Source organism: Cyrtonyx montezumae, unplaced genomic scaffold (assembly GCF_038088225.1).
Source record: "Cyrtonyx montezumae isolate F1298 unplaced genomic scaffold, pur_monq_1.0 scaffold_31, whole genome shotgun sequence".
Lineage (NCBI taxonomy): Eukaryota > Metazoa > Chordata > Aves > Galliformes > Odontophoridae > Cyrtonyx > Cyrtonyx montezumae.
In genome coordinates this window covers 4,291,559-4,317,126 of record NW_027072036.1, presented here as the reverse complement: position 1 = coordinate 4,317,126, position 25,568 = coordinate 4,291,559, and the positions used below count along the sequence as shown (strand labels likewise).

General features: G+C 51.6%; 2 protein-coding genes across 4 annotated transcripts; both read right to left on the bottom strand.

Annotated features, from left to right (window-relative positions):
- Nucleotides 1-14,254, bottom strand: STK40 (serine/threonine kinase 40). 2 transcript variants are annotated; one of them, XM_065744383.1, is made up of 12 exons: nt 14,240-14,254; nt 10,939-11,051; nt 9,189-9,308; nt 8,253-8,338; nt 7,754-7,897; nt 6,578-6,805; nt 5,778-5,830; nt 3,791-3,906; nt 1,757-1,901; nt 1,402-1,521; nt 639-723; nt 1-513 (listed from the first exon to the last, which is right to left on the bottom strand). In XM_065744383.1, exons 3-12 carry the CDS (start codon nt 9,298-9,300, stop codon nt 295-297), a joined length of 1,308 nt encoding a protein of 435 aa, XP_065600455.1. In that variant the 5' UTR covers nt 9,301-9,308; nt 10,939-11,051; nt 14,240-14,254; the 3' UTR covers nt 1-294. The 2 variants fall into 2 exon arrangements, with proteins under 2 accessions (XP_065600455.1, XP_065600453.1); XM_065744381.1 differs by lacking the exon at nt 14,240-14,254 and having other exon boundaries at nt 10,939-11,118.
- An 850-nt stretch (nt 14,255-15,104) lies between these two features.
- OSCP1 (organic solute carrier partner 1) lies at nt 15,105-25,395 on the bottom strand. 2 transcript variants are annotated; one of them, XM_065744385.1, is made up of 12 exons: nt 25,269-25,395; nt 24,106-24,135; nt 20,638-20,792; nt 19,822-19,989; nt 19,566-19,646; nt 18,906-19,009; nt 18,422-18,550; nt 17,829-17,898; nt 17,021-17,160; nt 16,273-16,336; nt 16,050-16,162; nt 15,105-15,595 (listed from the first exon to the last, which is right to left on the bottom strand). In XM_065744385.1, the coding sequence occupies exons 1-12, from the start codon at nt 25,378-25,380 to the stop codon at nt 15,106-15,108; spliced, it is 1,656 nt and encodes a 551-aa protein (XP_065600457.1). In that variant the 5' UTR covers nt 25,381-25,395; the 3' UTR covers nt 15,105. The 2 variants fall into 2 exon arrangements, with proteins under 2 accessions (XP_065600457.1, XP_065600456.1); XM_065744384.1 differs by lacking the exons at nt 15,105-15,595; nt 24,106-24,135 and having other exon boundaries at nt 15,937-16,162; nt 25,269-25,380.
- Nucleotides 25,396-25,568: the final 173 nt, after the last annotated feature.

The window sequence follows — 25,568 nt, the reverse complement described above, 5'->3', positions numbered from 1 at the left end:
GCCAGCTCAGCCCCGGGGCTCTCCTTCCCCAGAAGGCTTTGCTCGGTCCAGAGAACAGCACGGTTAAAAAAGACAAGAGAGGTAGATTACAGTCGTGATCGGGAGCAGACGAGTCACCTAGGCTTCGATTTAAAAACAACACCGATTCCAGAAGACGCCGAGAGCTCTGGGAAAAAAAAAATAAAAGTCTCCTCCCTCCGCTGCTCGTGTCCCCGAGCAGAGCTCAGAAGTGCTACACGATGCTCTGCTGCCGGACACGGGTATTGCTGTGGGCTGCAGGTGGGGCTGGGGAAGCTACTTGCGCAGGTAACGCTGCGCCAGGATGGCCGCGTCCAGAGGGTTCATGGGCTGTGCGTCGTGGCCCAGGCGGCGCACGGGGGGGATGTTCCCGAACTGCCTCTTCTGCAGGAAGCTCTTGGCCTCGTGCAGGGTGTTCTTCTCCTCGGCCAGGAGCAGCTGCTGCCTCATGTAGTTCTCGAATTCGTACTGCGAGCACTCCTCTGTCACCTTCACCTGTGGGAGAGGCAGTGGGTAAGAGCACAGCACTGCTCAGCGCTCACCTCTGCAGTCCTGAGCCACCCCGGGCTGTGGCACACACACACACACACACACACACACACACACTCACACTCACACACCTCCTGTGGGTGCTCAGGGTTGGCCACTTGGTCGTCGATGTCTGGCACCACCTGCAAAGGGCCGCTCAGGGATGACATGGACTGCCTGCAGGGAGAGCACACCGTTAGGAGCCTGCTGTGCTGCCAACACCACCCCCAGGGCTCTGCTTTTTGTTTTCACACAGGATGAGGAACTAATGCCTCGCAGAGGTGGGAGAGAAAACAGCCCCAGCTCCAAAAACCGCGGGCTGTGCAGCTGACTCAACAGGCAGAGCAAGGACTCGGCCTGGGTGTGCTGCTCAGAGGGGACAGGAGGTGACAGGGCTGCACACATCACACGCTGCCAGGCTGCTTCTGCTGGGCCGTGCTGCTGGAAGCTCTCTAGCTGTGGTCTGTGCCAGTCCTGGAACCACACTCATCCTTAAAAGGCCTCACCCTGTGGTGCAGTGTACTCCTGTGCAGCAGCGTTGCCCACTTTTCTCTTGGAGATCTGCTTGCTTACACTGAGGGGCAGTGCAGAGCTCCTCGCAAGCGTGCAGGAAGGGTCTAGATTCAGCTGCACAGACACGTGGGAGTGTGAGACACGGGGCAGAGCTGGGGAGCACGGCAGAAAGGCCCTCCTGCAGCCAGCAGTGCCTGTGGGACAGCACGTGCACTGACTGCACTGCCTCCACCCACGAGCAGACCCCAGAGTTCACACGGAGGATTTAATGCTCTTCTGCAGCTCTCACAGAGCATCCCCTGGCTCCCTGAGCCGGGCAGCCTGAGCACAGCAGCCACGTACCACGATGCTATGATGGAGCTGAGAGAATCCAGCACTTCAGAAGCTGTCAGGCGCTGCTGTGGATCCAGGACGAGCAGCTTTCGGATCAAGCACACAGTGTTCTCTGAGACCCGGCCATCCCTGGGGACAGAACGCACCGTGAGCTGAGCAGAGCCAGCAGGAGCGAGGGTCAGAGCCACAGGAGCTCAGAGTTAACCACAGCTGACCCCCCCAGCCCTGCAGCACAGTGCCTTCCTCACCCTTACGCAGCACGTCCCAGCTCTGCTGCTGCTTCCCAGCCACCTCCTGCAGGGGGTGGGGTGAGGCTGAGCCCAGCACGCAGCACCCACGGGTGGGGGTGGGAAGGGGTACTCACTCGGGGATGGTGTACTCTGCAGCCTTGATCTTGCGGAAGAGCTCCTGAGGTATGCTGTCATAGAAGGGGAACTGGCCATAGAGCATGGTGAAGAGCACGACGCCCAGAGCCCACATGTCACTGGGTTTGCCACGGTAGGGCCGACCTGGGGGGGGGGGGAAAGGGGGGAGGAGATAAGCACAGGGGTTAACTCTGCAGCACAACACCCAGCACAGGCACGGAGCACTGCTCCTCCTTTTGAAGCACTCCTTGGAACGTCTGTACACCTTCCCACTGCAGCACCGAGCACTGTGCAGGAGCAGCACTGCCCGCAGGGATTCAGCTGGGAGGGCTCTGTGCACTCAGCAGCTCTGGTGTGAGCTCAGAGCAGTGCAGGTTGGGGGGGGGGGGGGGGCTGGCAGCCTCCATCACACCATCACACCGCACTGCTATCAGCCACAGGCCCAGAACTCCAACTCCAGTGCTGCAGCACAGCATGGGATGGAGGGAACGACTTCCTCTGAGTCACACAGTGAGTCACTGCTGCAGCATTTGTTACTTGGACTAATTATGCTCCGCTTCATATGCTCAAAAAAAAAAAGGCAGCTCTCCCTCCTCCTCCTCCTCCTCCAGCTTTTCCTGTGGGGACATTTCAGCAGCCATAAAACACAAACCATCTCTTTGCAGAAGACAGCTTCTCCCAGAGACTAAAACAATGATTAATCCCCCAGGCTTTTCAGCTTCCCCTTGCAACAGGAGCGTTAGCAACACAGACAGAGGGATGCTCAGATCCCGCAGATGGCGAAGCCTGAGATGTCCCCAAGTAACTTCTGCCTCCAAAGGGAATCTGCAGGCTGCTCTGGGGCAGCTTTGAGGCACACAGGAGCCCTGCAGGGACTGCACAGAGGCTGTTCAAAGCACCATCACGAGCCATCGATGCAGCCCAGCTGCTCACAGCACACCAGCAGGGCCGTGCAACACCACGGGCTGGCAGGAAGGAGCAGCTCCACGCACCCTTCAGACACCCGCCAGCTGAGCTGCAACTGCTCCAAACTCCTGCAAAGCAGTTGGCTTGCATCACCCCTCTGCTTCCAGGGGCCTCAGGATATCCTGCAGAACAGGAAAGGCCTGTAAAAAGCACACACTCCACCTCCCTGCTGGCCTCTGCCTCCCTTCCTGGCCCAGTCCTGCCTGGAGGATGGTGATGGAATTGCTCAGCCACACTTGCTGCTGCAGCCTGTGAATTTATCAGGGTGCCCTACGGGGTCCTGCACGGTGAGCAGAAAGGATCAGCTCCCTCTGAGGGGATCTCCCAGGTACAGCAGGCTGGGAGACCACAGTCGGGTAAGGGATGACTCAAACCTTCTGCAGGGGTGTTCTCAGTGCTCCAGGCATGCAAGAGAAAGAACGGCACGGATCCTGCCCTGTGCTGCAGGCTCACACAGGGACACTCAGTGCTGGTGTTCAGGTTTTAGGCAGTTTCCCATCCTGACACGTGTGAGCCTGCACACAGACAGCTCTGCTGCAGCTCAGCTCCAACCAAAAGCAGCTCTACCTGCAGTCAGTGGGAGGACTGCACTATGTGAGTTAATGCTTAGTAACTGGAGTCGACACAGAGAGAAACTCCAAATGCACACTCCCCTGATGTAAATGCAGCCACTGAAGCCCCACATCAGCTCACCTGGACAAGAGCTGCAGCAGCAACTGCTGCTCGGGCTGTGCCTGGGATCAGCTGCCCTCACAGCAGGGTTTAAAGCACCTGCTGGGGATTTAAAAACTCAGACCTGAGGAGCAGAGCACCCTGCCCACAGTCAGACTCATTTAGGGACGTGCAAGGAGCTTTAAATCAGCTTTGAAACACAGAGTGGCCTTAGAAGTTCCACTCTCCCTTTTCCTCGACGCTTTCCCGAATGGGAAAAAAAAAAAATCAGATCAGGTCTCATAACTGGGATTCTGTTAAGAGGATCTCAGAAGGCACACGGGGACAGGATGAGGTCGTTTCCAAGAGCCACGAGAAGGGCTGTGAACTCCCCCCATGAAGGAAGTGCTGCCTACCACTGAGCACATCGGGGCTGATGTAGGCAGGGCTCCCCCGCTGGTCCTTCAGGAGGTCATCCTCACTCACTAGGTGCTTCCCCAGGCAAAAGTTGGTTATGGTTATCCGGTGAGTCCTGGCAAGAAGCAGAGGCAGCGGGTGAGCAAGGAACGTGTGCCATGAGCCACAGAAAACCTCCTACACTGACAGTACAGAGCAGGTGAGAAGAGCAGGCTCTGTATTTAGACACCCCTGCTTCCCTATGGTTTTGCCAGCTCCAGGTTAATGACATTCTCAAGGGAAAGTGGACTCACGTTACAATTAGCACCACTTCACCACTTCCATGTCACTCAGATAATTTGGCTCTAAATGTACAGCTCAATGGACTGAGCAGAAAAACTGTCTTCTTGAAAAACATTACACAGTGGGAATTGAAAAGCATGAATTAAGTCAGTCAAAATAACCAAGGAGTATTCCCAACAAATCTAGCAGACAAGTGAAATAAAAGCAAGTGTGGGCTGCCAACAGAGAGATGATTATTAAGGCAGCCAGACTTGTGTTTCAAGCTTCAGCTGTCACAAGACCTCCCCTGGCTGATCAGCAACGTGTGGCATTTGTTAAAGGCTGACTTAAAAGACCAAGTGTTCCCCAGGACACCGAAATGCTCGGGCAGCTTCCTTTCATTCAGACCCTCCCCCACCCTTGCAGACCTCTCACTGCTTCAGAGCTTGCAGTTGTTCCTCATCACGAGCAAAAAGCCAAACCACAACCTGCAGTGCAAAGAATGGCTTTGGCAAGGATGCCCACAGAGCTGCACACACCTTCCCTTCCCTCTCTGCCTGTAGGTATCTGCACTGCACACTGCCCCACAGGACGAGCTCTGCGTGGATCCTTTAAAGAAGCAACCTTGACCTGCCTGCTCCTAGCAAGGAGGCATCCAACAAGCAAGCAGAAGAGGGTTTTCTTCAAGGAGCTATGCAGAAAAACCCCAGTGTGGAGGCAGCCCTGCAAACCACTGCCTGTTGTGTGCGAGGGGCTGGGCAAATCGAGAAGTTCAACCTCAAGTAGGAAAAACCTGTCTGCTTTCCAACAATATTAGGGAGAAGAGCAAAGCAAGCTGAGGTCACAGAGAACCCACATGCTTCCTACAGACTGGGAGCCTGAGGACCCAAAGCCTTCCAAGTTTTTATTCATTCCACAGCAAAAAAAAAACAACCAAAAACCCAACAACAACCAAGAGCACGAAAAGACAAATTCCACTCATTCCTAAGGCAAGTGCAAAACATTTAGCCAGTAATGTAATGCTGAAGAGTGCAGTGAAGTATCTGAACTGGAACCAGCTCGCCAGCTGTGCAACTGCACAGGCGGACACACAGAGCTCCAAGGAGCACCCAGAGGAGCACCCAGAGGAGCCCTGCAGCCCAGCTGCCTCCTGCAGGCACTGAGGCTGTGCCCCATGGATGCATCTGTGTGCTGAGCCTTGCAGCACGCAGCTTGTGGGAACAAGGAGGCCACTTCAAGCACACGTACAGACAGAAGAACTTTGTTTAGATAAGTAAATGTTTTGCTGCTAACAAAAACACAGCAGCAGAGCAGCCAGAGGTTGAACAGTGCTGCGATTATAGGACGGACTGCAGCGCTGGGAATTCCTTCAGCACGATGGGAAGTGAGTTACACGAGCAGAACCATCCCTCATGTTTCAGTTCCCTCTTTTTTGTAAGAACCATTTCTCTCACAGGTTTCTGAATTACTACAAAACAGCTTTCAGAAGCTACAATCCAACAGGAAATGCTGACACGAGGCCACCAAGAAGACTGAGCTGCCCAGATGGGGCTCAACTCATTGCTGGAGTTCAGCCCACGGAACTGAAGTGCATCTGCATTTTTGTGCAGCTCATTTCCATGTCCCTCAGCCTTCTCACAGAGCTCTCTCAGCCACTGCTGCCTTCAGCTTTGCTCCCACTGAAACATCTGTAAGAAGCACAGAGGGACTCTCCAGCACACTTACCTTTTGTTTAGCACCATGTTTCCTAGTTTCAAGTCTCTGTGCACAATATTTTTCTGTAAAATACACAATTGTATAACGTGAGCAAAGGCACTTTGGTCTGAAATGATGCTTACATAAACGCAAGGAGTGAAATGAGGCCGCCTTCATTCTCAGAACACAAAACTACAGGTGGGAAACAGTTCCTTTCTCAGACAGTTGCTTCTAGATGTAAATCAAGGAAGGCAGAGCTGGTTCTGACACACAGGAGAGCACTGAATGATGACTATGTTAAAATAAGTACAACACTTGAAGTCATTCAAGCATGAATGCACGATGCCAAGGAGCCTGGAACGTCAGTGCCCAGGCTTAGTAAGGCCTCACTGAGGATCATTTTACCAGTGGCACACATTTCAGTGCTCTGCCAAAGAAAGATGGAAACTCCTTTTCACAGAGCAAATAGACAAACAGCAGCAGAACCTATTCTTGTTGCAGGAACTCATAGACTGATCATAAACTTGAGGTTTTGAGCTCGAAAAAAAACAAACCCCAAAAAATCAGTGCTTGTATTGGGAATTACTGTGCCTCAGAGGGAAGCAGCAGTGCTCCCTGCAGCTGATCAGCCCCTGCTCCCTTCCTCAACCACCACTTTTCTGGGTTCCTAACACCACGGTTCACCCGATGTGCACCAAGCACAGCTGGCCTGACTCCACACAGCATAACCACTGAGAAAGCAAAGGGGAGGGGAAGCTGCCACGGCCTGCTAAGATATCTAATGTGGGAAAACTGACTTCCAGCAGCGACAGGGACAGCTGAGCTCTCACCTTATGTAATGCTTCCACCACTCGTACCACGTCGTAAAATATCACGACCGTCTCTCTCTCACTGAGCCTCTTCTCCTTAATGACATAATGCTGCAGATTGATCAGATCTGCTGTTTTGTCACTGAAATCGTGAGCACAGAGGCAGTCCAACACGAGGCAGATGCGCTTCTTCATTTTCCTGACCATTCTGTTGGCTTCTAGATCTTCTATAATTTCGCAAGCTCTGTCCTGCAGGGAGGCAAACACATGAGCAATGGTTCAGGCAGCTATCAGACAGAGAGCAGCAGAAAATAAATACATGCCGATCTCAGAATAAGTGGAAGCAATTACAGGGCTTGATCTTTGTCCCAAGTGGGGATTTCAGAGGGATGATGCATGATCTCTGCATGAAAAAGCCAGGAAAAAAAAAAGGCTGTGCTCTTTGCTTACACGTGTACAGCAGTGCTGACACTGAGACATGCAACTGCAGGTTAAACCGAAACAAAAACACGCAGCCTGAACACCATGGATCACTAATAATAGTTAGAAAAATAAGCAGTTCCTTCATAACGTTAAATGGGACACAATCAAGTTGGACAGTTGCTTTAGATACAGCACACACTGAAAAGAGTCTGCTGGCAAAACGGAACCAGCATGCAAAGCAATACCAGTGGGTAACTCCTGTCCTGAAGCTGTTAACAGCCTGTTCTCTCACTGGGGGTGCTGATCAGCACGTTTACTGGTTTGTTTTAACACACCCAAACAGCTTCCTGGCACCTTGCTCCCTCTTCCCAGCCATCATAAAGCAGCAGGGAGACCAGAAAGCACGAGCTCGGTTCTGAAGAGCAAGTTAATGTGCTGGTAAAGCAGGGAGGCAGCCCATAAATGTCATTACACAAGGTTTACAGGCCCCAGGTGTGCTGTGACAGCAGTCACTGTCAAACCATGAGTATCAGAGGGTGTGCTGAGCACCTCCCCCATCTTCAGTGTTCTCACACTTCCCAAATCCCAACCCCGTTACATCACACAACACCCAAAACTCCAGCGACAAACGTGCTTGTCTGAAGCAGCACCGAGGAAGCTCAGTGTGCTGGGAACTCTTTGTGCATAAAAAGAGGATCAGCACCAAGTGCACAACACACAAAAGCAGCTCGAGCCTGCAGCAATTACCCTGAGCTGCACGGTGAGCAGCTGTACCTGGAAGAGCCCATGGTGATGAACCACTCCTTCCTGATTGTGGAGCAGGGAAAGGAGAGAGTACTCTGTGTGCAGCAGCATCTTGCCCTGTCGTTCCTCCTGTGTTTCTATTCCTTTATCACCCCTTTCTTCTAAGGTGAGAATCTTCAGGGAAAGGGAAAAAGACTCTTACAACTCCCAAGGAAAAAAAAAGAAAAAGCAACCCCCCCCAATTTAGGTAATCACACGGGTATTTAACGCTTGGATGTCATGACTCTGGTATCTGTGCACTTGACACAAGTCTGTCTGAACTAAGAGCTGCACAGAACGCACAGCACGAGCCTGAATAACACAGAAGAGGCTCAAGTGGTTTGTGCCAATACCCCAAGTGGCCCTTCCTGCTTTGGTGCAGTGGAGGAGCCCAGAGGGCCTCACTCAGCTCAGCCTACACCACACTGCACCAAGCCCTGTCGTGAGAGCAGAAGTTAGAAAAGAGCTGGAGCTCTTGCACTTTGCTTACCTTTAGCTGATAGAAGTCATCTGTCCCATCCTTCCTTGCCAAACACTGAACAATACTTGGCACAGGGGAGTTGCCTAAACGTGGACCTAACAGTACAAAGCAAAAACAGACTTGTTTTCCTCAAGCAGCAATGACTAATTCAGGGTTACATCAGTATCCAAGTGTCACACAGTTTACATGAGCTTAAATCAAGTTCCTTTTTTTCAGGGCACCAAGTGTCTTTCTGCAAACCACGATCTAAAGACAAAAATGAAACCTCTCTGGACAACGTCTTGAGCTGCTAACTGCAGAGCCATTTAGCAAAAGAGAAAAATCACACACAGCACAGCTGTGCTGTGAAGTTCACATTTCTGCATGCCTGAACCATACAGCTTTTATGTATACCAGCAACACCCATGGCAACTGCTGCTACCACTCCTCCCAACCCTACTGCCACCTCCGCAGGGACAGCTCAGGCACACGGATCACTCCACGCTGTGAGTTAAAAGGAGGAGAGGAGATGCTGTGTCAACTCAACTGACCGACTGCTGCTGGTTTCCATCTGAAAATCCATTGGTTTTCAGCACTTTGGGTAACTGGTTCCAAACTAAAAACTGCTCTGGCAGCTCCCAGAGCCAGCACAGCAGCCTTGCCCAGGCACACTGGGTTAAACACATCCCCAGAGCTGACCAAAAAGCTTCCTGAATTTGCTTTGTAACAAAGATTAAGAACGTGGTTTTAAAACAGCAATAAGGGCTCATGTTTATCTTCTAAGACACGACTGCCCTGCTGTGTTGGTGCTGCAGATGTCCCTAGCTGCATGGCTGCAGAAGCCCCAGGGCTCTGCCCAGCTGTGAGGCACTATGTTACACATCTGCTTCGCCTCCTATTTTCAGCTCTGCCATCAGCAGCTCTCTGCCTTCAAAACTAAAGAGGAAGAAAACCCCCTCTGCTTACCCAGTATGAAGGGGCCTGCTCTCTTGGCATTATTTCCAGAAATCCCTGTGCAAAGAGCTTTTGCCTTAGTGGATGTTTCCCCAGCTCCTCTGTCTGATGCTCGCCGCTTCATCCTTGGCTCTTGAAAGAGAGAAAAGATCACATTTTGACAAGCAACTGAGTTAACTTCCCTGCGCTGCTCCCTTATTTCACACGGGAAGGCTTTCTCTTACTGATGCACTGCTCTGCCTACTCATTCTTCTGCAAGAAAACAACAACAAACTGAACCAAACAGCCCAGCAACCAACAAGCACAGCTCATTTACTGATAGACCAGCTGCGGGCTGCAGGCTGGATGCATTCTGAAGGTATAAATCAGCTCTGTTATTCAAAGCAACGTTTCTTAGAGATTTGAGAGGTGTAGTGGGAACAAGTGAAAGTAAGGAAAGCTCGCATTACAGCAGAAACCAAGTCTGTCAAATAGCATAACCCCAACAACGTCTGAAAACTAATGCAACCTCATGCTCTGCATGGCTGCCTCCTTCTGATTCAGCCCAGGGAGTGTTCTGGGCATTTGTTCACGGAGGACCCCACAGGAGGCAGTGCTGTCAGCTCCTCACACAGCACAGCCCAGGGCTGCTCCTCCAGCAGCCACCAGCACACAATGTTTTAGTGGAGCACTGAAGCAATCAGTGCCTTTCATCTTCTCCAGCAAGGGCACAGAAAGCCAAAATGTGAAATTCTTTTAATGACTTCTCAAAAATGCACTTTTAGCCTTTCCCCCTCTGTATCCCCCCTGTGCTCTCCATCTCCATGCGATGCAGCCAGGCTGAGCTCAGCACCCAAAGCCTGAGAGCAACAGACAACGCAGCATCCCACCTCAGCCCAGCTTTAACTGACACTGCTGAACTGAAACGCCGTGCTGCCACGCGTGGGCTGCCCCCATCACTGCAGGACACAAAGAAGGGTTCATCTGTTGGATGAGGGCCCCGTGCTTTGTGCACACGCATTTAAGGTGCACAGCTCCAAGCACCAGCAGCTGCTCCTTGGTCAGGAGAGCAGAAAATGCCATTTCCAACCTTCTGCTGCTCAGACATTTGGAGAGAGCTCATGCTCTGACATCTCAAAGATGCCTATCTTTATTTAGGAGGGGCAGGGGGAGAGGAGGAACTGAACCCAGATCCATTTTCTTCCTCTGAGCAAGTCCCAGCTGAGCCCTGCTGACTTCCCTAAGAGCAAACTGCAGCGGGCTGCCCAAATATTTTGGGTTGCACTTATTTGGTTAAAAAAAAAACACAACCCATCAACAAAAAGTCCTCAGGTTTCACCAAGGAAGAGAGTGACAAATCACCACGCTGCGAAGGAAGCCGGGACATTCACCCTCCGGCAGCCCCACCCTTTCTGTGGACACAGCAGTGATCTCATCGCGTTAATTAGGAAGCAGTATCTGTCACCAAGGTCAGAGATAGCAGCAGAGATAAGGTGAGAAACCTTCCAGAGGATTTACAGCCCCGAGCTGTTGGGCTCCACCACATGTTCAGACCTTGGAGCGAACTCTCCCCCCGCCCCAATGCTCCCACTGCAGCCCCGACCCAAAGCGTGACGGCCCCGTGAGATCCTCTGCTCTGTGCTGGCAATGTGAGAGTGAGATTTCCACCAGAGAAACCCCACTGCACAGAAACTCTGAGATAATGAGCATTGTGCAATCGGAGCTGGGTAGGAAGCTCTGGTGCAAACGGTGTTATGGTAAACAACATAATTGGAGGACTCACGTAGTTCGGCATCAACTGTATCTTCACTCTTGTTCCAAACTAGGTTTTCCAGCGTCTCAGGAGACAGGAGTCCTCACCTCGGAGAAGCCTGGCTGGTTGGAAGGTCGAGGGCTCTGCAATGTGAAGTGAGATGCACCTGATGCTCCGGGCACAGGTGTGTTCCCGGGTTGCCCTCCCTGCCTGCAGCAGCAACACAGCCTTCATTGCTGGGAGGAACTGTTACGAGAGCTGACTCGTAAAGTTTGGACTCGAACAGAGCTGCTGTGGCAGAAGGCTGAGGGAGAAACATTGAGTTTTACAGATCCTGACTGCAGGTGGATGCCTCTTTACCAACAGTCCGTGCCGCCCAATGGCTCACTCGGTCCCATTAAAAGGAGAAATCTAGGGTTGAAATTGGATGCGCTGAACCGGACCTGCACTGCTTACATCCCCACAAGGACAGCAGCCCACAGAGCCCAAGGGGTCCGGGGGTCCTGGTGGGCACAGCACATGCAGAGTGCTCTAAAGGAAGGTCATGGGGCAGCTGCTGTGAGAAAAGAGAGAGCTGTTCCCTTTCCTGCGCGCTGAGTAACCCCGATTAGAGCAGGGAAGCTGGTCAAAGGGCCACGGCTTCATTGTGCAAGCTCCTGCTGCAGCAGGGCAGGCCGGCACGGGGCTGGAAGGAGTGCTCTGAGCCAGGGTGTAAGGCACTACATGTAGAAGCCACACAGAGCAGGAGGCTTCTTGCTGAGCCAGCTGCTGCTTCCTGCACACAAATCCATTCCATCCTGAGCTGCCCTGACACAAAGCTCTCCCTCCAAGGGGCTCCCCTGCCTGAAGCATGCACAACACGAAGCTGGTGCTGCTCTGACACAGCAGCAGCACGCCAGGACCAGGCCACCCACTGCCCCACAGCTCAAAGCACAGTGAGGGACCACACCTCACGCTGCTGGGTATGCCCGGCTCCTACCCCTGCAACAAAACCCATCTCAAGACAATCTATCCAAAACCCCTCCCCAGGGCAGAATGGGATCCCTTCCCCTCCCTGTAGGACCCACACAGCAGTTCACTGTCCCCCCCTCAATGCAGAACTGCTCACACTGAGCTGTGCCACCCCGCTCTGCCATCTGCAACACTCACACAGTGAGGCTGAGAGCGTGGCACGGGAATTCATCACTGACTTGTGGTGCTCCTCACACACTGCATCAAAGCCTTGCTGGAGAAGAGCACTCAGTCACGGCCGGCGCAGTAGGAAGCTCTTTAATAGAGCTGGTAATTAAATAATGTTAGAGGCCCAGATCTTTCAATGATGTAGCTTAAGGAAACTGGCTAATTCCTGAACTGCTGTGCAAAGTTCCAGTGTCCAGCACAGCAGGAAAGGAAAGCAAACAGAGGAGGTTGCCCTGTGCATCTCAGAGTGAGGAGCAGGCAGGTGCTGCAGTCCAGCTGCCTCCATTTGTAGCAGGAGAGGAAAAAATAGTACCTTTGGGGTGTGAACAGGATTACTCAGCACCACAGAAACCAGTTAAGGAACTGGAACAGCTGATACAACCCCAGCAGTGCTTTCTGCTGCTTCACCTCACAGGGGCACAAAGTGTGTCTGTCTGTGCTTACAGTTTTTGGGGTGATGAGTGAATCCCAAAGGTTGTGCTGCAGTCCTATGGAGGAGCTGATCTCTGCCAGGAAGGAAACAGAGTGACAGAGAGGTGGGATGGTGTTGGGGCAGTGGCAGATAACAGAACCCAGTGGTGTCTGTTGGACAGCTTTTGTTTTTTTGGGTGCCCAACGCTGCAACGTTGGGTACAGAGTTGGAACAAACAACAAAAGCTGTGGAAGTTCAGCAGTTCTGCAACAGAAATACAAATAATTGAAGAAAAAGTCCACTGGATGACTCAGAGAGCCAACAGCACAACCAAGCTGATGTGCTGCACCATGAGCCCTTCCGGGAAGAGCCACCTTCTCCAGAGCACACAGCAGCTCTGACTCACTGATTTCTTGGAAACAGAGCCCAGAGAGCTCCTTCCCCCCGCACAGAGCTGCACTCACCTCACCCCAACCACGGTGCTCAGAGCCCCGGGCACAGGCAGTGCTGGGGACACACCATGCCCACATCCAGGCACTGCCCCTCAGCGACAACACCACTTCCACGGGCAGAACCACAGCAGGGAGAGGAAATCCCTTCCCAGCCCCCAGCAGGGAGCTCTGAAGTGCAGGATTCCAGCGCCATGACCACGAGCTGGCAGCAGGCTGGGCTGCTCCAAACCCTCCTGATGCATCAACACATGAGCTCGCCAAGGACTCATCGCTGGGAGTTCCCTGCTGGGTTACACAAACGCTGATGGCAGCTTCACCCCTCCACGCAGCAGCACGGCCACATCCCCGTGCAGCCCCACGCCAGCCCACGTTCTGGGTGCAGGGGGAGAGCCGTGTTGCTCTGGGAGTCATTTCTGCTGACAGCTGAGGTTGCTAGGTGCGTGGCACAGCCCGGCCATCAGCTCAGCAGGACTTTCCTCACACACACACACACATCAGCGCGTGACTCACACGTGCTGACACTTTTACAGCGAGGTGTGGCTGCTGCTAACAATGCCCCCACTCATCGGCCCCGGCGAGATAGGGAGAAACACAGACGTCACCCACACGGGTAAAACCACCACGCGAACGCTGCTATTGTTTGCAGCGTGAAAGCACACTGAGAGACGGCATTATAAAAAAGAAAAGCGCACGTTGCTAACCAAACCAGACCACTGCACGCTGAAAACCACGCCAGGCACAGAGCACAGTCCCAGCTGGACCGAGGCTCTGCAGACACAGTGCAGGCTGAGCAGCACGGGGCCGGCCCTCACCAGGTGCCTACAGGGCACCTCTGCGCGGCTCCCGGAGGACGCGCTTCCGTCACGCCCCGAGGATGAGAAGCAGCCCCTCCTCGAAGCACTGATGACCTCAGAGCCGCTGGGGTACGGTCAAAAAGCGTTTCTGGAGCGAGAAAAGGTCGCCGCAGCACTGAGCACGAGCACAGCACGGAGCTCGGGCGGCTCCGGCACCCCCGGGCCCCGCACACGGAGTGGCACTGCCCCCGGCCGCGCTCGGAGCGGAGCTGTACAGACAGCGGCGAGCGGGGGGTGCAGAGCTGCAGCGGCCCCGACCCACGCTCACCTCCGGCCCCGCGGAGCCCCCACCCGCAACGCAGCGCGGCCGAACCCACGCGCCGTGCCCCGGCCCGGCCCTGAGGAGCGGCGGGGCCGCACCGCACGGGCTGAGGGCCGCCCACCCCGCTCACGCAGCAGCCGCAGTCCGGCCCCGGCCCCATCCCGCCGCTCACCCATGGCCCCGGGGCCGGAGCGGCCGCTCCCCGCAGCCCCGCGCGGCCTCCGCTCGGCCGCCTGACAGCGGAAGTGACGCACGGCCCGGCGTCGCCCCGCCCCCTCTTGGCCGGCCCTCCTCCAAGCAGGAACGGCGGCGCTGATTGGGCAGCAGAGCCAGAGCCGGTTGTGATTGGCAGGAAGACAAATGGCGACAGCTGGGTGGGCGGCGAGCTCTGATTGGCTGTCGCGCGAAGGAGATAGGGGAAGGCCGATTGGCTGACGCGGGATGACTCTCTCCGCTGATTGGCGCCTGTTCTTCCAGCGGATTGGCGGACGGGCGGGAACTTGCGGTGCGCTGCGACTGGATGACAGACGGATGCTTTCGCCGCAAGCCCCGCCCCGTCCAGCCGCGCAGGCGCACTGCCCACCGCCATAGCAACGGCGAGCGACCCCGTGCGAGGTTCTCGGGGCTGGGCAGGGGGTGAGCACAGCATCGGTGCCTGCAGGGCCAAGGGAGTCGGGGAACGTGCGAGAAGAACAGGAACGGGGCAAGCCCTGAGCAAAGCAGCTCCTTCCCCCCGGCCCCGCTGCCTGCCCGCACCCCAGGGGTCCCCCTGTACCCCTCTCCCACCCTCAGGATGAGGCTCGTGGTGCCCTGCAGGCGGCCGGGACCCCTGGAGCTGGGGGAGGCTACAGCCAAGGATCACTGCAGAGCCGTGCATTGTGGCCAAAAGGGCTTTGTTTGAGAGCTGAAAAACTGTAAGAAGAAAGATAGAGGAGTAGCTGGCAGTTGCACGGGGAGGGGGCTGCGGGTCACCAGCCCTTTGAAGATGGGTGGTTCAGTGATGAAAAACTCCGTGTCCCAGCGAGGAGGCAGCAGGGCTCATCTGTGCTTGGCGCGAGGGAACTCCCTCCTGCCCTTGTCGCGGCCCCCGAAGTAGCGCACGCGGTGGATGGCTTGCAGCTGCCGCTCGATGGTGGCCCTGATGTCCACCTCGGCGGGGATGTGCACGTAGCGCACGTTCCTGCCGGTCACGAAGATCTCGTCCAGCTGTGACACCGCCCCTCGCCTGTCTGTGAAGGTCACCTGGGCCAGGCGCATGTTCATGAAGGCGTCCACGTTGGCCACGCGCCCCGTGGCCGTGCTCTCGTCACGGAGGTCCACGGTGGTGATGTGGCCGTGCAGGCCCTGCAGCAGGATGACCAGGCTGTTCTCGGCGATGGTGCGCTCCTTGACCGAGTGGCTGACCTCCATGGTGCGGCTGCAGCGGAGGAACAGGAGACGCTGCGCCGTGCTCCACCAGCACCTCGACCTCTGGGACCGGGCACCAACCAGCACGTGCTTCACTGCAGCCGTGGGAGCATGGCACGCTCTTGTACATCCACACCAGCCCTCTGCACACAGGAGCACTCACTGCTTTCTCCCCTTGCACACGGCGTGCTCGCTCTCACCATCCCATTGCACGCGAGGGTGCTCACTACCTCCCTCCCTCTGCACACGGAGGTGCTCGCTGCCCCTTCCCTCGCACATCCACCTGCACGCTGCCCTCGCACCCCCCGCAATCACACACCAACTCCCACCCCACGCACCCAGCTCCCCCTCCCCCCCGCAGGCCGCACGCACCCCCGCCCCGCTCGCTGCTCGCTCCCCCTCCGCACACCCACCCTCCCGCGCACACGCGCGCACCCCACGCACCCCCAGCCCACTCACCGCCCGGCCCGGCGGCAGGAAGGGGCGGCCCCGCCTGCGCGCTGCCCCGCTCGGCCCCGCCCCGCCCCGCCCGGCGGCTCGGAGGCAGGCTGGGAGGAACGCCTTTAATGGCTCACAGCCCGTCCATCAGCGCCAGCAGGTCCTCGCCCTTCCCGCAGCTCTCCGCCACCGGCTCCGCCACCTCCAGGTCCCCCAGGATGCGCTCCAGCTCCGCCCGCCGCGCCGGCTCCTGTGCGGAGACACAGAGTCAGCCCCGAGGGCAGCGACCGGCGCTGGGCAGAGCTCTTTTCGTAGCAGAGGAGGAGTGGTTAGAGTGTAAGTGAACTGCAGTGGACGTACCTCGGTGGCTTCTATGTTCACAACCTTGTAAGATAACTCCTCAGGTCTCGTCAGCGCCGCCTGTCTTGATTGAAAACATGAAGAGTGCTTAATGTGATGTCATACTGTCACATCCCACCCACACCGCAGAAAGTCAGCAGTTTTTCGTTTGTCCAGGCACGGAAGTGCTAAGCGTTCCCGAGGCTCCTACAGGTGAGAGATTTAGGCAGCATTCCTGTTCCTACCAGGCAAACTGGGATGCTGATACCATGTCGGAGACTGATCCCTGATTTGGGTTGCTTGATGCTAAATGTAGAGCAGTACCTCCCTGCCAGGAGGGGGCTTCGGTGCTGCAGCGCTCTGCTTCCTCAACTCCTGTCTGTTAAGACACATTCTTCTCTCTGAAATGAGTGTCTGGGGCACAGAAAAGCTAAGTGTGCTGAAGGGTGCAGGTCACACACCTGGTCTGTGATGGGACCTCAGCTCAGGCTGTCACTGCTGCTGACCTCCAGCCTCACCTGAAGGCAGTACGAGACCTTGCACCACAGAAAAACTAGGAACACAAATCCCTTTCCTCTTTGAGTCCTTAAAAAGAAGTCAGATAAACTGCTCCTCTTTTGTTCCTGCAGGGAATATCGAGACCTGGATAAGAAAATACTAAAAAGGCTTCTACTCTGTCCCTAAAGCTGATAAGGATCAGCTTCAGTCTCCAGGACTTGTCCACGTGTCACTAAACCACAAACCCAAACCAGAGCCAGCTCAAGCATACTCCTCCTCCTCATCTGTTGTGAATAAATTCAGCCGAAATCCTGTCTCGCTGCCACCAGGTTTCTTGGTCTCCAGACCTCCCAGCAGCCTGGCCAAGAAGTTCAGTTCTTCTTTAGCAAGAGGGTTAGGGACTATATTCTCCTGCAGAAAACAGCAACAGGTTCAGCAATCCTGGTCACATTACCAGGAAAAAAGAGGAGTCACAGTGTTACTATATTCTAACGTATACACAAACACATTTACACACTGTTAATGGTATGGGCAACTCGTCATTATCAGCTGTATATTTTAAATGGTTGTTTGAATGTATAGGCCCAGGACAAGAGAGTTTTCCAGCTAAATCAAAGAGCTGAGGAATCAGCAAAGCCAGCTTCCTGTTTTCTGAAGAAATTACAAGAGGAAGCAAGATTTCAGTAGGCCACTTCATCAGCTTGTGTCTGCTGTTACTCAGGAAAGCATGGCCACAGCCTCACTCAGATGGGGTCATGGGGAACAGCTGAGGCTTGGAGAAATGAGTAAAACAGAAAGCACCGAAGCGCAGATTAAAACAATGGTTGTTGTTATATAAGAAAGGAGATTAACAAAAGAGAAGGGAATGCAGCTGTCTGGTGAATGAGTTGGAGAAGCTCAGCGTGTGTGTGATCCAGTGACCCCAACGATAAAGAGATGGGGAGACAGAAGGTAAAATCTGATGGGTGCAGTGAAACTGCCCAGAGAAAAGCACTCTCCCATGTGTGACCACCCACAGGACTTCTGACACACACTGCTGCTGGGGACACGAGTTGTGACAGGATCAGAGGAACATTAACCTTTGCACTGGATGCCAAGGTTTTGGATGATCCTGACGTGTGTGTCTCTGCTGGCCGACTAACACTGTACCTACAGAGAAGAACACATGAGGAAAACCACCTGTTATCTATTTGTGATACCTAAATATGATTTCAGATATTCTTTCTGAAGACTGGAAGCTACTGAGAGGAGAAGTTACAGTTCTGTTTTACAGGGTATTGTGGCATTAAAACACGTAAGCAACAAAGCTGCAAGAACAAACATTACTGACTCTTATTCTGAAAATGGAAAAATTACCTATGATAAATACGAAGGACAAAAAATATTCCATGAATGCATTTAAGCTTAAATTCCAATTCACAGAACGTGTGCTACACGATGAGAACACTATTTTCAGCTCTGTTATAGTCATGAATCAAACTGTGGCTCCTTCCCACAGCTCTTTACACGTATTTATCTGTGTGTTTTGTTTTAGACAGTCACTCTGTAAAGTAGCTGAGTTAGCTGATAGTCAAAGATGCAAAAATAAATATACAAGACTGAAGACATGCTTCTGAGCAAATCCATAATCAGCATTTACTTCATATTTCTATGTAGGACAAAAATGACTTACATATTTGTTCCAAGTTTGAGGACTCTGTCTCCATAAAGTTCAAAAGATCCTTCCCTTTGTGGAGTGACATAATTTCCACCAGTGGTGAACTCGGCTCTTTTAATTTCATCTCCATTGCGATTAAACATCCTTAAAAACAACCAATATTGAAACATAAGTAATCCATCTGTTACTGATTTTCAGCACTGATTACAAAAAAAAAAAAAAAAAAAAGGAATACAATGCTCTTCTGTACACTTATAAATATCTATTTTAAAGGATAAGTGATCAACAGATAATTTACTGGAGCAGGGAATGGCAGACACACCATTAGTATCTCATTGCTGGGTGACAGTCCCAAACCTTGCCCTATAAATAACTCAGAGGAGGTTCAGCCACCCATGCAACATGGCTGGCACTCTAAACTTGACTCCCATTACACTTCTGGCACTAAGTGCTCCTTTCTGAGCAGCCACACACGCAAGGTGTTGTGAATAGTATTCACCTGATGAGTCCTGGAACTTCTGTACCCCAAGGAACAGGGCCCGATATCGGCAGCACAAAGCGACCATTGGAGTTCTGCACTTTATCCTTCAGAAAGATAGAGACCTGCAAAAGAATCTTCTAGAAAATCAGCTGCATGTCTTCTGTTCCAAGTTCTCTGGAGTCTTCCTGCCTAGACTGGGATTGGTTTCCTAGCGATTCTGATGTGCACAAAGACTGATCTGGGCCAAAGCCAGTAATGTATAACTGTAGTCTAGAGGACAGGTACACTTGATCCAGTATAAAAAGAAGTGTACACTTCATGCATTTGAGTATGATCAATTTATTTACAGAGTATCAAGGCCCACAGCCTCAAGCTTGAGGTTCTTAGTTCCATAACAAGTGCCTACTAAAAACATATATACTTGAAACTAATGAAAACCTGAATCGAGAATTGTTCTACACAGTCACTTTTGAAATAAGCAATTAGTTTTTTTTTCCCCCAGAACGTCTTAGAATTATTATTGTATTAGTGTGTGAAATTACAAAGACTGAAATTACAAGCACATTAAGATGGCCAAAAAGCATAAGTAACAAAACCAAAGGTAGTGTGATTATAACGAGATACTTTCATACCCAAACTTCCTTCAGCTCTAACTGATCTGCTCCATCAGACTCTTACCCTTATGTGCATGTCCTGAAAAAATATGAGGAGCGTCTGCCTGATCAGCTGAAATTCACCAGCAGAGAGACAGCTGTACATCTGGAAGAGAAACACCCCAAAGTGAGGTGCTGTAAGGGTACTGTGTGTGACATGCAGAGCTGTATGGAGCTCTACACTGGATGGGGCACTGCCTGATGCAGCAGTCAGTCCCAAAGACCAACTTGGAGGAGGAAAATCTCTCTGTGTATTCCACCATCCTGCTAAGGAGTCTTACTTCAATCAGCTGTCGGAAAGTTTCATCCACTTGGTTCAGGATGCCAGGGGAATCGCAGATGAAATCCTTGATGGCATCCAGGTGATTGAAGGTGACCAGCAGGATGTCTTTGGGCCGGGGACACAGCAGGACTTGGTACTTGAAAGCCATAGTCATGAGGTCATACAGCTGCAAAGTAACACAAGGGATTTTCATTCCACTGCAGCACACACATCAACAATTCCACGCTCGTGCAGAAAGGGCTCTAGACATATTTTTCTTTTGGCATCTGCTTAAGGGTAAGGAAACCATTTTAGCTTTGTTTCCCAAGAAAATAACACCTCTACAAGGACACTGCCATCCCTCCTGTAGGTCTCTCCAGCAGTCTTTGACACTAGTGGCAATTTCAACAATACTGACACCAGGGTATAGCTCTGACAGGGATGCAAGTTCTTGTAACATTTTTCTTTTACCACCAGATAACTGTTTGCAGGCAGGAGTTCTTCTGCCTGTAATTGAAAATAGCAAGTGTCAATGCAAATGTATATATATTTACATATATATACGTATAGGCTTTTTAGATATAAAAAAATCTGATAAAGTGTGCTTCGTGAACATCTAAAATCACTTACATATGAACCTCCGAACTGAGGATTTCCACGTAAGGTGCCGAATTATGCAGAACTACTACAGATTTTCTCCCAAGTTTTCCCAGCTTATAGACATTTTCACAAAGAAATCCAGTGGAAAGAGGTTCGTTACAAAATGCTTCCCAATCACAGCAAGCTGCAAACAGCATTGAAGGAGAACAGCAAGGACCACACAGATCAGTTTTACCTTATCCATGCTCGCCTGGTTCAGTCTCATGATTGAAGCATGAGCTAGCCGGTCATACACAGTTCTCAGAGCTTTCTTGGAATAGAGTTCCTGTGGTTTAAACAGCTCTTCCATAAATTTTTTATTGAACATGGTTGTGATGATGTCATTCATAACTGTAAAGACAGAGAGTATCTGTTTCTGCTTCAGGAACGCAGTGCTCACCTCGTCCTTCCGCACAGAGAACCTGGACACTGATGGCTGTGAGGGCTCACACGACACCACGAGCAGTGGGTGCAGAGCCACACCAGGAGCAGGACGGGGAACACCATCCTTAATTCAGGCACTTCTCTCAATGCCATGTTGTTCTAAGCAAGCAGCATGATTTCTGCTGATTGTCCCCTGAGGCAGAAATGTTTCCGAGCTGCAGACAACAAACCTTGTTTTCCAGTGGGAATAAGGCTGAGTTTGTTGTCTTGTTTTTACAGCAACAGCTAGCACTTTCCTCTTTTGAAATAATTTTGTTTACAGGCTATGCTGGCATGTATTATCTGGAAAAGCTACAGTTCTGCTTCCTAAGACTATTTTGCATCAGTCTGGATTTTTTTACACTGTTTTTTCTTTACAAACCATAGCTAACTCTCTCTCCCTGTTCCCTTTTTGGCGTTAACACTGTCAGTCTGTTTTTCCCTTCTAAACAGAAGCCCTGGAATGATTTGAAGTCCCTTGAGCTTGTGTTAACCATATCATGACCGACAGGTATTTAAGGGTGCATTCACTGTGCTGTGACCCATGCAGGGCCAGCCAGGAGCTGAGAACACTGGCACAGATCAACAGCTGAGAACGCTGCACTTCCCCACCAGCGCTTCATCCTGAATGAATTTAGAGGTGACACGTTTCCACGACTTACTGAAGATGAGGTGGGGATTGGGAGTGCTGAATGTAAGGTCTGTGCTCTGCTTCACAAGCTTTTAATGCAAAGAAGATACAGAGCATTTTTGCAGTGACTCGAGCAGACAGCACCTCAGCTTTCCTGCTGGATTCAGTGCCTTTATCGTGTACATGATGCATTCTACAGTGGTACCATAAACAAACATTTATTTCTCTATCAAAAAACACTGGAAAAAAATCAATTTCCACTCAGAGATCATTGTGCAAGCATGAATTTCCCTAAGCAGATCACTGCTCCTGAAGCTTGTAATGATAGCTAATTCTTATGGATTAGAGACATCTCAGGGGAAGCAACAATGAAAAAGCAAAGCAAAGTTAATGTACCACTCACTTCATCTTTTCTTAGATGATTATTACCTAGGGAATGCTGCTAGGCATGTCATAGATACTGAGCACCTGGACGCTGACAGCTGTCTTCCAGAGGGCGAGTGCCTCCTCAAGTGTGGATTAAAAATGAGCCTCACTACAAGTGGAACATAATTCCCTCCTCTTCCACCCTTTTCAGATAAACCGGCCACAAAGCAACCTCTACTGCAGCGTGGTGCAAAAATCCTCACTGCTTTCAATGGAGAAAATCAAATACTATGCATTATCATATATAAATTCTGCATGCAATCGAGAAAATTATTTTTTTCTTAAGTTTTCCACGTGTGTTGTCTGCACAAAGACTTCTCCGTCTTAGGAGGGTCACTAATAACCAGTGCTGCCAGGAGACAAACAATCTCACAGTACGCAGCTGCAGCTGGGAGATGTTCAGAGTGGAATCAGAACTGTATTAACTGTATGAGAAGTCTTAAAGATTATCTTCTTAAGTTAAAATCTCTCGTACTGGCTATGAAGATCACTGAGAAAGACATAAAATATCACAGTGAAGGGCAGACCTCACAAGGTACACTCGATAATGACACAGCAAAGAGATCTGGGAGCACAGGCAGTCCCTAAGGACTTATTTACACCGTTCTAACAATGGAAAATAAAAAAGAAAGGAGTGTTAGCTCAGGGGTAATGGCACGCCAAGCAACATAGCAGAAAAGCAATTTAGCAGAGGGGGATTTCATCAACTGGGATGGGGAGAGGGAAACCGAGTACAGACAATGCAATGGACAGAAGATAAGCTGAGGATTACAGCGGATTTTGCCCGCATGTGTCATGTCACTGCAGACAGACACATCCCAACGCCTACTGCGCCGTCACGGAACATGGCTCGTATGCATGACATGGGACTGCAGTCTTTACATCTGGATTGTGCTCATGCTTCTCCAAGGACACTCAAGACAGTGAAGGGAATGGTACGAGTCCGAAGCAGTCACACACTCTGTCTGCAGTAGGTCTATAGCTCCTAACAAAGCTGATGTGGGCAGTGCCTTGCTGGCTGCCCTCAGCCTGAGCTTCTGCTGGCTGCTCTATGGTCACGTTTCAGAGATCACACTGAGAGCAGTGCTCACAGGCAGGGCCTTTTTCTCCCACAAGAAACTCTGATTTGTCAACAAGAGATCTATCTCTGTGCCTTTACCATCCGAATCTGATAAAGCAGGATTTTGTGAAACTTATCTCCACTTTTGGATGTGATAAAAGAGAGGAACATGTAATCTTTTATATTTCTGAGATATTAAATGCTGGAAAAGCATGTTCTTAGAAACAGCAGGCGATGGTTGCAAAGAACTGGGGGAGAACTCCAAGGTATTAGTATTCACCTTCAGTAAATGTTCAAAACTCACAGATGACTTCTTTTGAGAAAAACAAAAGTCAAATCATAACCCTGATCTCTCTCAAAAGAGAGCTGCTTAGAGACACTGGCAGTCGTACTAGTGTTCACTTGGCAGAAAAAAATGTGATCGTTTAAGAGATTTACTTTCTCATCCAGCTGCTTGCTGCACCCCTTCCCTGCAGGCCACCATTTCAAGGCAGAGTCTAGGAGAAAATCACACTCCAGTTCCTCCACTGCAAAACCTGAGCTCAAACCATCTCCAGTGATCATTCAAGCCAAGATGAGCATGGCTGAAGCGTGGCCACACGCTCCTTTGTGATCACTCTGCTGCAAGCATGGTGACCACCAGCAGGGATGGGCAACAGCTGGATGGAAATACCTCACATCTCTCCTGGAGTTCACTCTTCAAAACCCTAAACAGCAAATTAGAAATAATCTCAGAGAAATGCAGTATAGGTAGCATTCCTGCCAGTAAGCAGAAGAACAAACTTCACAATGCTGACACAAGTATTTGCTCACATTGATATGATGTTAGCAAAACACGAGCATAATCTGGGCTAGAAAAACAGCTATGATAAAAGGTTATGATCTGTTTACAGACATCACCTTGATTATATTATCAAATTGCCTTAAAAATTTTTTTTTTAATTTTAAGTGACTTGATTTGGAAATATTTCCTATTTGTAGTTAAAGCATCTTTTAAAGACTCTCTCTCCTCCCTGACACCATCACTGGAGGGCTGCAGAACAGCATACAGCATGTTCACGTACAAAGAGCCTCATGTGTGTGCATGTAGTGGTGCTGTGCATGCAGCCAAAAGATTACAGTACCTCGTTTCCTGTCCACATCTGTCCATTCATCTACACGAAGCATACAAAACAAAAACATCAGTTCAAGAAGTAAGAACGGGAGATTTGAGGAGGACAAAAGAAATAAAAAAATAATCTAACTAATGCTCTTGATTTTTCTCATCAGCATTTTCTTATCAGCATTCTGTGCTTAGGAAGAAAGAACTCTGCTGTTACCTGATGCCCTTCTGTTACTTCACCTTTCACACACAGCAGATGAAACCCTGCTCGATGAAACCCTGCTCTTCCCTTGGAAAAATCCTGGAGCTAATAATTTCATCCTGGATTGAAACTTAAGTGTTGTTTGCCTTTGGCTTGGAAAGTTTTCAACTGGTTCTTTTTTTGCACTTGTTGGTGTACAATAGTTCAGTGAACAGTTCTAAGCATTAAGAAACACCTCAGTGAAGATGACATCTCAGTAAAGTAGTAGTACCAATGCCCTTTTTGTTTTGTAACACTAAAATCCATGCAGGGATGGTGCAGACCTCGCTCAGCTGCCCCCATATTCACCATGCCACGTTCAGTCTGAGCTACAAACCGAGAGCTGTACGACCAGCAGCAGGGAGGGTGAGCAGCCAGATCCCCTCCTGAGCACAGCCAGCTCTATCCCACTGAACACCTCTCACAAATTACCTTCAGTAACACCTTCCAACAATCACTCGCACAAAAACACTGTGAAATTTATTTAACTTAGAGGGCTTTATTTTCAGGCAACGGGGACACGTGACCAACTTCTGTGACAGAGCTGTGACACCGTGGGGAGGAAACCACGTCCCCAAGGCTCCTTCAGACGACACACTGAAATATTCTACGGCTGTGTGATGCTCTACAGCTCTGTCTTTCCACGGTGAGCATATCTATGCCCATTCCTGCGTTGCTAAGGGAGTGATTACCAAGAAACTGACCACGTGAGAAGCAACAACAGATCTGCTAGCTGGTTTGGCAGAAGCCTGACAGGAGCAGCGAGGCGGGGGCACCAGGCCCGCTGCTGAGTGCTTCCAGAGCCCATCCTCTCCTCCTCACGGCCCGCTGCTGCTCGGGGGAGGCCGCATCCCGGCCCCGACGCTCGGCCCCTCACGGCCCCCGCCCCACAGACCCGACGCGGGCAGCCGGGGCTCGGTAGGGCCTCGAACGGGGCCGCTTACCTTTGCGGGCCTTCTCGCCGGGGATGCTCTGGGCACGCAACCGCTGGTCCAGGATGTAGAGCATCTCTCCGCCCAGGTTGAGGAACAGCAGCGGCAGCGTCCGCGCCGACATGGCTCCGGTCGCTTGCCGCCGGCCGCCGTCACTTGGCAACGGCTCGGCCAATCAGGAGGCGCCGTCTTGGCGGGTGGGGGCTGGGCTGAGCGCGGCGCCGCTCGCTGGGTGAGGATGGGATGGCGGCCGTAATTAGGGCAATTACACGGGAGCTCGCCTCAGAGCTTCGCGTCGTCACCCTAAGGGTG